Source organism: Siphateles boraxobius, unplaced genomic scaffold (assembly GCF_051911475.1).
Source record: "Siphateles boraxobius isolate OS27281-9 unplaced genomic scaffold, OSU_SipBor_1 7, whole genome shotgun sequence".
NCBI classification, from domain to species: domain Eukaryota; kingdom Metazoa; phylum Chordata; class Actinopteri; order Cypriniformes; family Leuciscidae; genus Siphateles; species Siphateles boraxobius.
Window position 1 is genome coordinate 38,467,562 of NW_027509197.1, and position 14,912 is coordinate 38,482,473.

The 14,912-nt window shown below is 36.8% G+C and overlaps 1 protein-coding gene across 4 annotated transcripts in view; it reads right to left on the reverse strand.

The window, feature by feature from the left end:
* The window catches only part of tanc1b (tetratricopeptide repeat, ankyrin repeat and coiled-coil containing 1b), a 533,291-nt gene that overhangs the window by 502,950 nt on the left and 15,429 nt on the right, over positions 1 to 14,912 (reverse strand). For all 4 annotated transcript variants that reach the window (XR_013197101.1, XR_013197102.1, XM_077215807.1 and 1 more), the window contains exon 2: positions 2,430 to 2,519. Coding sequence is in view for 2 of the 4 variants with exons in the window: in XM_077215807.1 (XP_077071922.1) it covers positions 2,430 to 2,487 (58 nt within the window). In the remaining 2 variants the exon portion in view is untranslated. The remainder of the gene's footprint in view (positions 1 to 2,429; positions 2,520 to 14,912) is intronic.

Genomic DNA, 14,912 nt, shown 5'->3' on the forward strand with positions numbered 1-14,912 from the left:
ACATATTGTTGTTATACATAGTTTAGTAGCCTACTTTTATTTTTGGATTTTGTATCACCATAGTCCCTAAATTTATGTAAATGCAGGAAATGGGATTTAAATCGGAAAAAAATTCCCCCATTTTGTGTACCAAATGTTGCACAAATGTTATGGCAAATGTAAATTTAAAAACAGAAATGCATTGCCATTTTACATATTACATTGTCATTTTGCATATTACATTTCAAACGGAATATTGCTACCCATATACTTTCATAGTCTTGTAGCAGGTATTGAGAAGAGAATATTATCGTTATGATGGGTACATTGCTTCATGTAGTTTTTTATGGTGCAGTAGCGAAAGACTCCAGCAGATTTCATAGCCTTGGCAAATTCATTTTTCAGAAGATTGTAGGAACAGACATCTGTTGTGGGCGTTCTTGGCAGTTTTTCTGAGGCTTTTATATTGTTCATATCGATATCGGAATTATATCGTATCGACCAAAATTAAGAAATATATCGTGATATAAAATTTGGCCATATCGTCCAGCCCTAATACAGCGGCAAAATTAATCGTTAAACAGCCACAATCTGATTGAACACCAGAATGCACTCCGTGTGCATGTTCTCTCACTCGTTTGCATCTCAGTTTGGTTACTGACAGCATAAGTTAAGCACTGGCACAAGTGATGGATCCGTCAACAGGTCCGATCCTCTCTTACACTGGCCGCGAGCCACCTTCATTGTCAAGCCCTACTCAGCATTCTAAGGTAGTGTGAAAGCATCAGTAACTCAAGACTGAATCTGAGCTCTAAAGCCTTTCAGAACGGCAATATGATATTCAGTCAAGTGAAAAAACAGCCTCGACAACATGTGCTGCTATTCATCTCGAGTTTGCAGTCCACATTTCCCAGCCGGCCTAGATGTAAAAAATATGCCACTAATTCCCCACTGGGACGTCATCAAATGACATGACAAGCAAAGCGAATCCAGCAGCCACCACATCAAGAGCTGACAAAATATGTCATTCCTTATTCAAGACAACAGCAGGGATGGAACGGCGGGAACCGTCCCAGTGGGATCAAGAACAGGAGAAAGAGAGAGAGGAAACGGATAGACCCAGACCTGTGACTTCATGAAGCATTTCCGGCTGAGAGACTAAGTGAGCGGTCTGTCGTAATAAGCAGAGCCCTAAATCTAAAAGGATGACTACAAATACAGCAACAAAGGAAAGAAAATAACAAGTCTAGACTAGTCATTCAAATCCTCACACTGAAAGCTAAATGAAAAGAATAAAATGCAAACGTCAACAACTGCATTTTCCATGAATCCTTGCAGCATTTTGGCATAAATTCTTGGGAGTTACTTGGGAGAATCTAGTCAAATTAGACAGACACCAGCATGGACAAAACCTACACTAGACAAAAGAAAATAGGTTTTTGTTTCCAAGCCTAGAATTTACTTTGGATTTGAGGCAACACCAAAACAGCATAACGAACAAAAGTAAATTAATGTGCTTAAAATGTAAGAGTACCATGAGCACATGATGTATGAGAACATCAAACAACCTGTCCAGATTCAGACCTGTCTAATTTGATGAGCTTCTACCAAATGACAGATGAATTTGCACCAAATTACTGTATAGTTCTACTGGATGATAACAGCATCAACAACAAATGTTTTCACTGATGCAGAGACATCAAGAAAAAAACGGGTGTGTAAAACAGGATTCATGCATGATGAACATGTTCGTACAACTGAAAACAACATTTCAGGGAATCAACCATTGTAACAGTGTCTTATGAGGTTTCAAAAGGCCCCATGATAAATTGTCAATGATGTCACTAGTTTAAAGCACAGACAATGATGTGTACATGACAGCACACGATCTTCAAGAAAACATGAAGGCAGCTAACTAGGTTTTAGAGCAAAACCACTTGTTTGTGTTTGGGTCTTCTATCTTAATTTTTGCTTTTACATTGAAGCCAAATAACCATAAATATTTCCATAGCAACATCCCATCATCCCAGGGAATTCAAGTGTACACATACACGCACCTCCTTAATTCTCCCAGAGCGTTCAGAGCTCCTGCACACCTGTTTCCACAACAGTGACATAAACCAGAAACCACATCATAAATCCCTGTGAATAAATCCCACACTTTGATCAGGTTCATGCTGACAGATCTCCGATGCATATCGCTCACATTACATCATCATGCATCCCGAAGCAATCTTGTTCATTTACCGCCTCAATTAGTACATATTTACAAGTCTACTATCTTCTGATGGGCTTTATTTTGTATGAATCAACAAATTAGCTGCAATTTGACTCATTCAAAAGTAAGACATCAATGACAAACATCTGCAGCCGGTGATTAGAGGAGCAGGGTTGGAAACGAGGCATTCCTTGATTTGGCCCTAAAAAAATATATTAATCAGTTTTCATACCTGCATCCTTCTTGTTTTTCCCACCGTCTCTGCTCTTTTTCAGCACGGCCTTGAACATGGCGTGACTCCAGGAATCCCTTCACGATTAAGCTGTGGAAACACAAGAGATTTTTCACATGAAGCAGCAGGTTTGTACACAGTTGGTTTGGTAAATTCAGAAGATCTTACAGTCTAGAGTTACACTCCACCCTAGAGAAAATTCTCCAGAGACCTTAGAAACACATACTTTGACTACATGCTCTTTAATATCCCAGGGGTATTGATTTTTATTAAAGCAAGCAGATTTACACTTTCTTTAATGGAGGTCACATTGCTTTGGAAAACGTAAACTATATTATCGCCCAGCTATAATCTGTTGAATGTGACTGTAAGGCATGAATACATATAATAAACATTAACGATTAACTTCATAATTTTCTGTGAAGCTGCATTGAATATGTTTTGTGAAAAGTGCTACGAATAAAATTGACTTAAAAAATTACCATGTCTTTATTGTTTATGTTTGCACCTATCATATAAATATGAATTATTAACATTTTAAAACACACAATAATCTAAACAATGAAATGAAAGCTTAAACATTGAACCTCAGCGATTGTTGTGTGAAAATGCTGACAAAAATTACAACAATTCTGCCACTAAATCTTTTCTTAAATGTTAGTGTACTTGTTTACCAAGAAGACAACAGTGTCAGAAAAGAGTTTGAGATGAAATATAAAATGTGTATAGTGTAAAGAAAGAAAAATCAAGGTAAACATCACTTATGAACAGAATATTTTGATCAAATGCCATGTTCAGCGCAGAATGCTAATTTCAGATGTGATAGAATAGACATCTGTTGATTCAGAAAAGTGATGATTTAGCACACAAAGCCAAAATTGATAGAATTCTTGTGTGATGCATTTGCAGTATGTTCACGTTATTAATAGACAAATTAAATAAACTAGTGCGTTTTAAGAGGGCCAAAAGAGCTCATAGTTTTAAAAATGTATAAATATCCAAGAGAAATAAAGAATATAAAAAAAGAGCATAATCTAATAGCACCTTTTATATTTTATTTCTGTTTGGCAAGATTTTTCCCACAGTCCACCCACTCCAATGTGTGATCGGTGGTGGGCCGGCATGGAAAGAATTCTTCAATATTTGCACAGAGTGGCTCTGCTCCGCTATCTTGTTATTCCGGAAAACAAGCTGTTGGATTCCCAGCATTCCACATCTAATTGATGCTAAACGGCTGAACTTGGGCTTCTCGTGCCACTGGTCATGATAGCGCTGAGGTTCCTTCACCTCTCAGAATTAGCAGCACAGGTCAAACACATTACAGCACGTCTATTTATCCAGTTAGACTGTTTCTGCACTGCAAACTTCACTCTGGGTGCGTCTTGCTGTTAGTTTGTTTAAATTAAACAGGAAGGTGACTGAACACAAGTACATCAGGTGCGCAAAATCAGTGTTTTACAGTAGCATAAGAAGTGTTATTTTAACATCAGTGTAAACCAAGGGGTTTAGGGTTTCAGGAAGGCGTACATTAGATTTATTTAACAACAGAAACTGAATAATCAAATGTAAAAATAAAGCACTGCTTAGTTTTCACTGTATGAATGAAATACTGATTCTTATTAAAGCTAGAAAAATGATTCAGCCAGGAGCAGTGAGTGATTTTCTCTTTGTCTTTTATTCATGACTCCAGTTATAGCAAGCTGTTGCGATATGCATATCGCGATATATACATTTGCGATATTTCGATAATTTCGATATATTGTGCAGCCCTAATAATTATCATCCATTTCAATCCCTGGGCAATGTTATGATAGAAAGAAATAATGCTTAAGACACTATTTGATCAATATAGTTCTTTTTTAGGTTTTTATTGTATTTATTTATATAGATACAAAATAAAATAACACTTTAACGAAAGAAATAGTACTTGGAAAATATAATAATGACAATAAAGCCATGATAGCTATAAAAGGAAAATAATGGTACCTCATTACATCTATGTACCTGTTACTCAGGAAAGTATTTTGTCTAACATGGTACCATATTTTAATGTAAGCTAATGCTTCTTATAACACTTATCTACACACAGAACCTGAGGATGATGCATTTGACTTCAAAAATTTCCAATCTGGATATTTTATTTCTCTTCAAAATGCATTAATACAGTTTCCAAACCCAATCTATTTTGTAGTTATTATATTTTCTATAATAGATCTGGAATCAGTGGAAGAATACCATCTACCCATTTTCCCCATAATTTGATACATTTCTCAAAGAGATGACTCATTGTTATCCTCTCCAGATTTCATATGTTGGTCTGTTTGTTTCATTTTTGTACTACCAATAATTTTCTCACCACCTCCTCTGAGAAAACAGCCCTGCTACAAAGACTAGTGGTAACAGTGAAATAAAAAGTGTGCCTGACAGCTCTGCTCAGATGAGACGAGACAAGGTGAGGGTCTGAATCTGGAGTCGTGCTGAACTCACAGCAGACACCTCAGCATTGAGATGAAGCATGAAAAAATTCTGCCGGTCTCTCCCCAGGAGACGAGCAAGCGTCCCGATCCGCATCGATTCAAGCTCTTGGATGAGAAGGCCTGCTGCGACCTCATCCAGAGTGAGAAGTCAAAAGTTGAGGAGAGATGCAGGAAGATTCGGTACAGACACAGATGCGCTTAATATTTCAAAACAAGTTCAAAAGAAACGCTGGACCCCAACAAGAGGCGAACAAATTGGGTTCACTCTGCTAATCTGGTTGAAAACTGCAAGCAGCTTTTTTTTGCTGAGTTTAGCTTGCAAGAAAAGCACTGTAGATAAGCTCAAATATTTTTGCAGATTATATATAAATGCTATAAATACAGTGTTACAATCACACAGTTCTTCCCGATTACAGTTTCAAACATTAAAGTGCTACTATTAGAAACCAAACCCACATTACCATACCTAAGCCTCAGGCCTTCCTCCGCACTTGTATACACACAAAAAAAGACTATATGGAAGTCAGTTGGGTTCATCAACTGTTTGGTTTACCGACATTCTTCAAAATATCTTATTTTGTGTTCAGCAAAAGAAAGAAATTCATACAGGTTTGGAACAACTTGAGGGTGAGTAAATGATGACAATTTTAATTTATAGGTGAACTAGGCCTATCCCTTTAACTAAGGCATTAATTTCCTTAATAATATACGACTTTTAATGTATAAATTTATTGTTATAAGTACAAAAATACCCTTAACTAAGGATTATTAATGCTGTTAAAATCTATATACACTGCTATGAAGTATTACAATACAGAAAAAGAAAAAAAAACAATTTTGTGCATCAATTATATCCACACTTCTACAAAACGTACCCAAGACAAACTCTGATCTGAATGTGATCCGTCTCCATTTGAGTTTTTCCATCCTGGCTGTTGTTCCTGTTATAGGATAGTGAAGTGAACCTCCTAAAAGACTCAAATGTGCAGCACATGCGAGTAATTACAGCAGCACGTCTCATTCCAGACGACCTCTCTCACTCCATCCATCCCTGAAGCAGCTACGAGCAAAACTGCTGCGGACAGATTCCTCAAACTCTAAAACGGATAAGAGGAGGGAACAGGAATTCTGCCACCTTCACAATCAAGTAGAGCTGGCTGATACACCAGTTATTCTTAAGCCTTTTGACTTTGATATTTACACATCTTTCTCAGAAAAAGCTTAAAGCTAAAAGGAGTGAATTCTTTTTAAAATAAATCTGGAATCTTCATTTCAAACAAAAAGCCAGTAGATTTAGTAAAATACAGTATAAATCTAGTTAAAAGTAATCAAAGCAGTGCTTATCATTAAATGAAAAAATGGAAGAACAGTTATATGCACCAATATATATATATATATACATATACTTGTATACATATTTATATGAATTTTATGCAGGTAGTCTGCTATACTGTTAATAAAGATATCATTGATCTTACTTTTTGGCCATATATTTTTTCCTCCTCAAATATGAGTTCCATATTCTCCTATATTATATTATACGAGGCATAAATGGCTGATATATCAAATATGATCAAAACACATATGCAAACTTTTTAAGATTTTTTTTATTATTAGGCTATGCCTCAAAGTTCAACTGTAGTCTAAAAAGTTAAATCGTTAAATAAAGAAATAATGTGGTTAAAACATCTCGGCCACTCACATACTCAAGTCAAAAAAGGATCACGAAGCTAGTGAAGGTCAGACGAATCTAGTCAGACCAGCCTCAAGGTCAGGAGTTTGTGAAGGGTCTGAAGACTGAACCATAAAGACCGACAGTGAGAGGTCCACATGTCCCGTCATCGTTTCCCTCACATCTGATCCGACCCAGGAACGAAATTAAATCAACATGTGGCTCTCTGACTGAACAAAGACTTTGGCAGAACAGTTTCAACCATGCAAGATGAAGATACCATGTCCTGAGGAACGGGGAAAAGAAATCCCAGAGAAATCCCATGGACTATCTCCACAGGAATGACCATGTGGCAGGACTACAGGTATTTGGGCTCTATAAAGCAGCTTTATCTCACTCGAGTTCTAAAGGTGGTCTTGCTGCTCCAATGACTTGACTATCAGCATTATCTTAGTGAGCCTCTCACCAGCCCATTACACACTGAAGCACACAGAGACCCTTAAAGCCTGAGAGTTATTTAAGAGCAGAGCAAAGAAAAGCACGCTGCTTTAAAGGAGAAGTGTGTCATTTTAGCACCAAGTGGTATGTTAGTATCATTGGGATACTATAGTTTTTATTAATATTTTGAATTAGGTTTTAAATTTTAGTTAATAGCATTGTTGTGTTTATTTATTTTTTTGTTGAAGTTATGCTTTTTCAAATATTATTACCCTTCATACAATGTGCAATAATATAGCTGTTTGAGAATGTAAAAGGTCTGCAAAGTTTTAAAGATCAAAGCACACAACAAATAAAGTTATAGTCTTCTAAAAATAATCTATTTGGTTGAAATAAGATGTTGATAAGTCCAGTCTCCCTAACAATGTAATAAATTTGCATAATGCCAGTCTATGGTCTTCATTGGCTGCCTGCGAACGACATCTACTCGACCCGCTCTCAAACACTGTTGCTGAAACTGGAAGACTTCGAGAAGACGCTGGATGGGGACTTGTGCTGAAATTGATGCGGAAAGACCGAAACCACAATCGCTGTTCACGAAGCGCTGAGGAAGATCCGGAGCTGTAACTAAGGTTAGAGAAAAGATTTATCTCTTTAGGAGCACAATTTCTTGAAAATCACTTTCCTAATTTGTCATAAGCAATCTCATCTCAACTAATTAACTTCATCAACTATTCATCACGAAATTAAGAGTTATGCATATTAATGTTGTGATGCCTATATTACTTAAGCATTACAACATTTGTGTAATTGCCCATGCATATAACATGAAATAGACGGAATTTTATTATCGGTGCATCCCTATGGAAAACATCACACACTTCACTTTTAAACAGTGTATTGTGGAAGTTCAGAGGAACAACAGTAGACTTGTTTCCATTACAGATTTGCACAATACTTTTGAGATTTTTTCTAAATGTTATATTATATTCATATGCATGTTTTCATTGGGCGTATTTTCAATTTGCGCAATTTGAAGGGTAATGGAAATGCGGCTAGTGAAACTTTTCCCTGGGTTCTGCAATCTATTATGAACACCTGCACTGAACTTGTTTCTAGTTAAAGGACTTGTTTCCACCATGTCACAATTCTACCCAACCTTAAAAAAACACTGCTCAGCCTAACAATAGACAGGTTGAAGTGTTGACGGTACCATCTGCAGTATTGTTCTTCTGGTCGCCTCTGGCTTCTTCCACACACACTAAACCGTCACAGCCCAGATGAGCCCTGCGTGTCCTCGAGACTCACAATTACAGCAGGTCAATCTCAACCGACGCCAAGATCCACACACTTTTCCATTCTCTCACTCTCCAAGCAACTCTTTTCAATGAGCTATTTGACATGAATGATTCCTTGTGAATGTGTCCAGCGTCATGACAACCACGAAACCAACAGAGTTGGACCTGCTTCTGTGACGGGTCATTACGACTAACCTGTACATTTTCCAGTCCTATCATGCATGGATAATGCATATGCATTTAGATGGATAAAATACTAAAACCATAATTTTTAAAAGAAGATTTTAACTTAATTTGGTTTATAACTTTAAATCATATTAGTTACTTTGGTTTGAGAGGATGATTGTCATGTCTGCATGTGCTGCACTGACTTCAGCAATGAAAAACTGCCAATTTTATTCTGAAGAATTTCTTCACTTTTTACTGTCTTTAATCAAAATGTATCAAACAATACGTTTTCTTTGGAATAGAGTTTTAATCCATAGTTATTTTTATCCCCTCAGTATCACTTGACCAAAACCATCTTAACGAATAAAAGATTTGATGAATTCTTAAAAAGTACTACATAACAGGAACAACCCTACCGTGTCTTTATGCCAAGAAAATGACAGACATCCTTTAGAGAATTTAATAGGTGAAATTTTATATAATGGACAGAGACTGTGAGAATAATGGACCCGTTAATAGGAACTGTTAAATGCCCATTGACGAAAATAACCAGAACAAGATAACAGGTGATTGCAGACAGAGAGAAGAATTCTTCACCTTGGAACGGGAAATGAGCAAGAAAAAGACAATGAGCAACTGGACCGGGCCGTATCTCAGCTCTATAGACTGCCATGCATTCACAATGACTTGAAAGGAAAAGAGCAACAATGACGTTGTTAATACGAGTTTACTTCAGTCCATCAAACAGCTCTGGGAAACGAGGAAGAGAAGTCTGGGTAACTGGAAAATGGAAATATTGCATCTAAATTATTAATATTCACTCTCAACAAGAGAGTTAAACAAGCGATGTTTTCTTTCTTCACTTAGAAAAAAGGCGATATTCTGTACTTTTGTAGCACTTTATTGCTCCACTTTTAAGAATGCAATTAATAATTCTAATGCCAGACCAATGCAAGTATAATTGTACAATAGGATTAAAATGAAATTGGATCCACATGCTTTAAAATTTTATTTTATTTAATTAAAATCCATTTCAAAGCACGTGGATCCTATTGTACAATTATACTTGCATTGGTCATATTTTTGCTCTTGAATCAGTACTTGAATCAGTGACCTGGATCTGTAAACACTTGAACTTAATCCAACCTTCTGTGGAAAGTCATAAAGTTTCCCTTCCCAAATGACAGGAATGATCACAGGTCTAAACAGAGCACAGACAACCCAGAAACAGGCGGTTTTCAACACCCCGAGTCAAATGACTCACTCGCCTCTTCAGGACAGAAAATGAAGTAATGCTGACACCGGTAATTTTCAGATTTGACTCAGGCAGAGTAACTCTGTCTCACACTAACATACTCTTATATACATGAGAAGAGAGTAGGGTAGGGAATCGAAAATCGATTCCAATTCTAAAATCAGATAGGTCAGGAATCGAATACTTGGTAATAAAATTAAAATTTTGATTCTGCTTATCGATAACTGTGCACATTTTAATGTGGTTTTAAACCATTCAAGCACAAGAAGAGGTGAAGGAGAGCTCAATTCGACACGCCGCCTCTCATATAGAGTGTGAATACTGAATTGAGTTTTCTTTCACGTCTTCTTGCGCTCGAATGGTTTAAAACCACATTAAAATGTGCACAGGTATCGATGAGAAAAATCAGAATTGGAAATGGAATCGCTAAAGTTCAAACAACAGCCAACCCTATAAGAGAGACTCTATCAGTCAACTACAAACAACATGTTAATTAGGCTCTGCTGTCGTTCCAGAGGACAAGCAGGGTGTATTTTAGGATTAAAGCACCTGAGGGCGCACTATTTTTGGCCATCTTATGCAGACAATAAACAGAATTGACAGTACAACTTTTGGAGCGTATCTCTCATAAAAGAGATCTGAAACCTGACTTTAAAACTGTGAAAACTTTCTCTCCCTGTATTTCTTATTATTTACTTGTAATATGAATATAGAAAAAGTCAATATGTAAAATTTCTTGATAAAAACTTACAGCAATATTCTTTCAAATGTATATGAATATTTTAAAAAGTTTTCATTGAAGCCGTTTATATATCTGGAATCATTTTCAATGAAGACTTCCACATTTTGTCATTTAATAAATTAATCTGTGTAATACAGTGGAAAAATATACAATATATGCATTAAACTTCCTACTAAACTTTACTAAATATCAGTGATCGCTAGGCCTAACGCTTTTCAGTAATATGGTTAATGATTTATAGGAACTCCGTCGAATTAATCACCTGAAATATTGATAACAAGGAAGAAGAAAGTGTGAGAAAAATCAGACACTCTTCTCTAAACAAAGTTGAGACTTGTTTCACTGCAGTTCACAGTTGCACCTGAGGCTGTGGAAACTAAATCAACCTGACAAGACAGCATTCATTCACTCCAATATACACACACACTATAGAAAGACAAAACACTTCGTCCTTCCTTCACTCAAAGAGCACTGGAATTCAATCCATACGGTCTCCACCTACATTAATGCATCCTCATCATTATCAGGAGAAGAAGATAGCTATAGGAAAAGATTATGTAATAAGAGAATCAATCGTCATTACTTAAGGCCTTCAAAGGGATCAGCTACAGAGATGTTGGTTATTGTTATCTGACTGAAGTCAAATATTAACTTACCCAGTAGAAAGTCTCCTGGCAATCTCTAACTTGAGAACAGCAGATACAGCCCCTTATTGCAGAGCAAAGCTGGGTCATATATAGATTAAAAAAAGTTATACATCTCAACACTTTTCAGGATATTGTCAATATATTTTGGTAACACTTTACAATAAGGTTCATTGGTTAACTACCTTAGTTAACATGAACTAAGAATGAGCAATACTTCTTCAGCATTAATTAATCATAGTTAATATTAATTTCGAACATTTACTAATACATTATTAAAATGAAAGGTTGCATTTCTTAACATTAGTTAATGCACTGTAAACTAACATGAACAAACAATGAACAGCTATTTTTTATTAACTGATATTAACAAAGATTAATAAATACAGTAACAAATGTATTGCTCATTGATAGTTCGTGTAAATTAATACATTAACTAATGTTAACTAATGAACCTTATTGTAAAGTGTTACCTATATTTTATTTAGGCCTATCAACAGAACTTTTATTTTGATGAACTTCATACTGCCAGCAAAATTATTGTCATATAGGCTAAATATATTCAAAAAGTCACATAGCTCTACCTAAAATCCGCTCTCAGTGATGGAAAGTTAAGCTGAGTGTCATAAATGTGAGAATTCCCCCACTTTCGTCACTGGAATTCCTTGAGGATGAAGTGCAAATGAGTGAATGTGAAAGGCTGACATGCACGACTCCTCCACTGATAAACACATCACAGGTTAACAGCTACGACAGCTGACAGATAAGAGTATGGGAACTTACTAGCAGGTCAAGAGCAGAGAATAAACAGTGCAAATGGGTAGGCATTGAGACTCAAAAGAAGAGGAACTAATAGCCTATGTGAATCTGAAATGAAGAAAGAGCTTGCACATGAAACAGAGTTGTAAATTTAAATGTAGTAAATGTTTTACGTTGAAAAGCTTTCCTCAAACAGCTCCCTAGCGCAAAAATCATGGACTTCTAAACATTGTAGTGAGTAAATTACAGACCTGCAAACTCCTCAGAGTAAAAAAGGTGAGAGTCTTGCGCGGGGGGGAGGGGGGGTGATGGATCCAAAAATCTTAATTTTTGAGATTTTAATATGCAAACGACACATTTCTGAGCGCTTTATTAAACAGAAATTTGCTGTTGGTGTATTAGCCTAAAACAACATGCTCGCCAAATTGTTTATCTAAATAGCCCTATGTTGTTGGAAATTACTGTTTACCAGGTTTTAGGTTATTGGTCATTTCCTTGATTGAATTTTTTTTATTCTTTTTTTTAAATTAAAACTAACATCATAAAGTATGATATATTTTTTACTTTGAGCAATTCTGGAGCTATAATTGACTCTTCTTAGGAGCATATAAAACAAAACAGCTCCTTGTAAAAAATTAAATGTGATATTTTAGTAGTTATAAACAAAGGTTTATTTTAGTTCAGATTAGGGATGGGCATGATTAATCGACGATCGATTATTGATCATTAAGAATTTCGTCGATCACGTTAATTTGTTATCGATTATCATTAAACGTATGCTGCTGCGTTGCGTAGTGTGAGTGGAAAGTGAACGTGTTCCCCGGGCTGGTCAAGTTAGCGCGGAGGTACCTGTGCATCCCGGCAACGTCAGTCCCCTCAGAGCGGGTGTTTTCAGCGGCTGGACTGAAGCCTTGTTAACACTCGACGCGTCCGCACGAGCGCGAAGGTGAGCGCGGCAAAAATGACGTCATTGCGGTATTCGGTGTTTCACAGGCGAGCGCGTCGAGTATAAACGCCTCGTCTGTTTGGGGAGGTGCGCGCGCAGTCTGTGGAGACTCGCGCTGCAGAGCCAGGCGAAAGTGTAAACGAGGCTTGACGGTCAGGTTGCGGTCGCGTCTGACCCCAGATCATGTCATCAACATGCTTATCTTTCTCAACAAAAATCAGTAGACTGGTGTAGAAGTTGTATGTGAGTTACTAGTTATTTTTTATGAGGCTTTGTTAAGTAGCCTAGCCGAATTGATTGTTACAGTATGTAGGCTAATCTCTCTCACCCTCTTTCTCGACTCCGTTCTTGGATAGTTTCGAGTTACATTTTGACAAAACCTGTCAGATCTAAGTATTATTATGTTTTTGGTTAAGTTATTGTTTAACATGATTTTTTTTTTTATTATTTATTATTTTGGAACAAACGAGGGTCTCTGTTTAAGAACGCCAACTCGCAGCTGCAGGTTCCGTTGCTTCCGAGCACCGCAGCGCATATATCTTCAAGTTTAGCCTAACCGAACGTCCAGTTTTACTGCCACAAGTTGATCATCTTGTAATAAAGACCTAATCGAGGAAAAACGCGCTGTATTTTTGTATTTTCATTGCATTTTTAATTTATAAAAATAAATAATGAATTTGAATATAAAAATATTAATGATTAATCGATAGTCGATCGTTAATTCTCCCGACGATCGACTAAGAAAATTTAATCGAATGCCCATCCCTAGTTCAGATTAGTTTCAGGGCAGCAATTTTATTCATAATGTCAAAATAAAACCGACGTAATGTTACTTGAAGGCATTATAGCCTACTATTCCTGCCAAACTTCCATGGTTGCAGTTAGTGTTACTACAGTTAATCCATGGTGAATGTTGCTGATCTGTGGACACTGGATAGTTCATTCATGGCACAATGTTTCTTCCTGGTTTCCATGTCAGTGCTGTTTGATCCGTTAATAAAGGAGAAATGTTAATGTTTCTCACTAGATCTCGCAGCGATGTTATTACTTCTGTGGCAAATTCAAAGGCTTCCTTTACTGGATCTCTTATTAGCGCTGTGTAGTAACAGTGTCGCTTGATCAAGATCGGCTCGCGCTGCTTTGGTCCAAACTGATAAACGGTCCGTCAACCACACAATAACGAGCAGTTTCGTTCCGCTTACATTACGTTTGGTGGCTCAGGCGGATTATGAGCGCGCTTACCACGCGCAACGCGCCTAGATTTGAAATAACGAAATTTTGGTCAGCAGGAAAAATGCTTGGAGAGAGTTTCATCGTGTTGACTGTCATAACCGAACGCATCGTGCTGTTTGAATACTGAATGGAGAATGACTGACCGCTGCAGCGGAGGGAAGAGTTTACGTGATCTTGAATTTTATTAATTAAATATTAATTTCTACCTTACATTATACAATAGAATGGCTTCAGAACACTTATAATATAGAGCACGAAAACTTGATGGTGCTTCATAATGTTTTTGTGCCTTTTGTGGGGCTTAACAATAACACAGAATAGTATACGCACAATATCGGATTTGGATCGGTCTCGTCTGCAGGGATTAAAGTTCTCCGTCGCTACAAAGTCTCAGATTTCAAATTACGTCCATTTTCTTACGAAATTCAAAAACATAAATACCGTTTTGGCGCTGTGGCGTGAGATCGCTCTGGCTCAGCTCAAGAGAAGCAGCAGCGCCGAGCACACATGATCTTCTCTTCCGCCTTAATATTACCGGTTACAGCGTGAAATAAACATGAATGAGCATCTGAAAGTGTGTTAAAAGATAGAGTATAACTTATTGAAATCCTTGTTGTCACATGGAATCGCTCAATCATTGTTTCAACCGAGGAAAGACGTCAGTGAAAAAGCTTGTAAACAATGTCATGTAACGTCACATTTACCTCAGAAAAACCATATCCAGTGACCATGAACTCGTTAGTCAGCTAGAAAAATTAACTCTAGAGAGGAGCATTTTGCTAAATATATGCACCATATTACATATGCATTTTATGTTATTTTATAATTATTTTATGTTTTTCAATATTTAA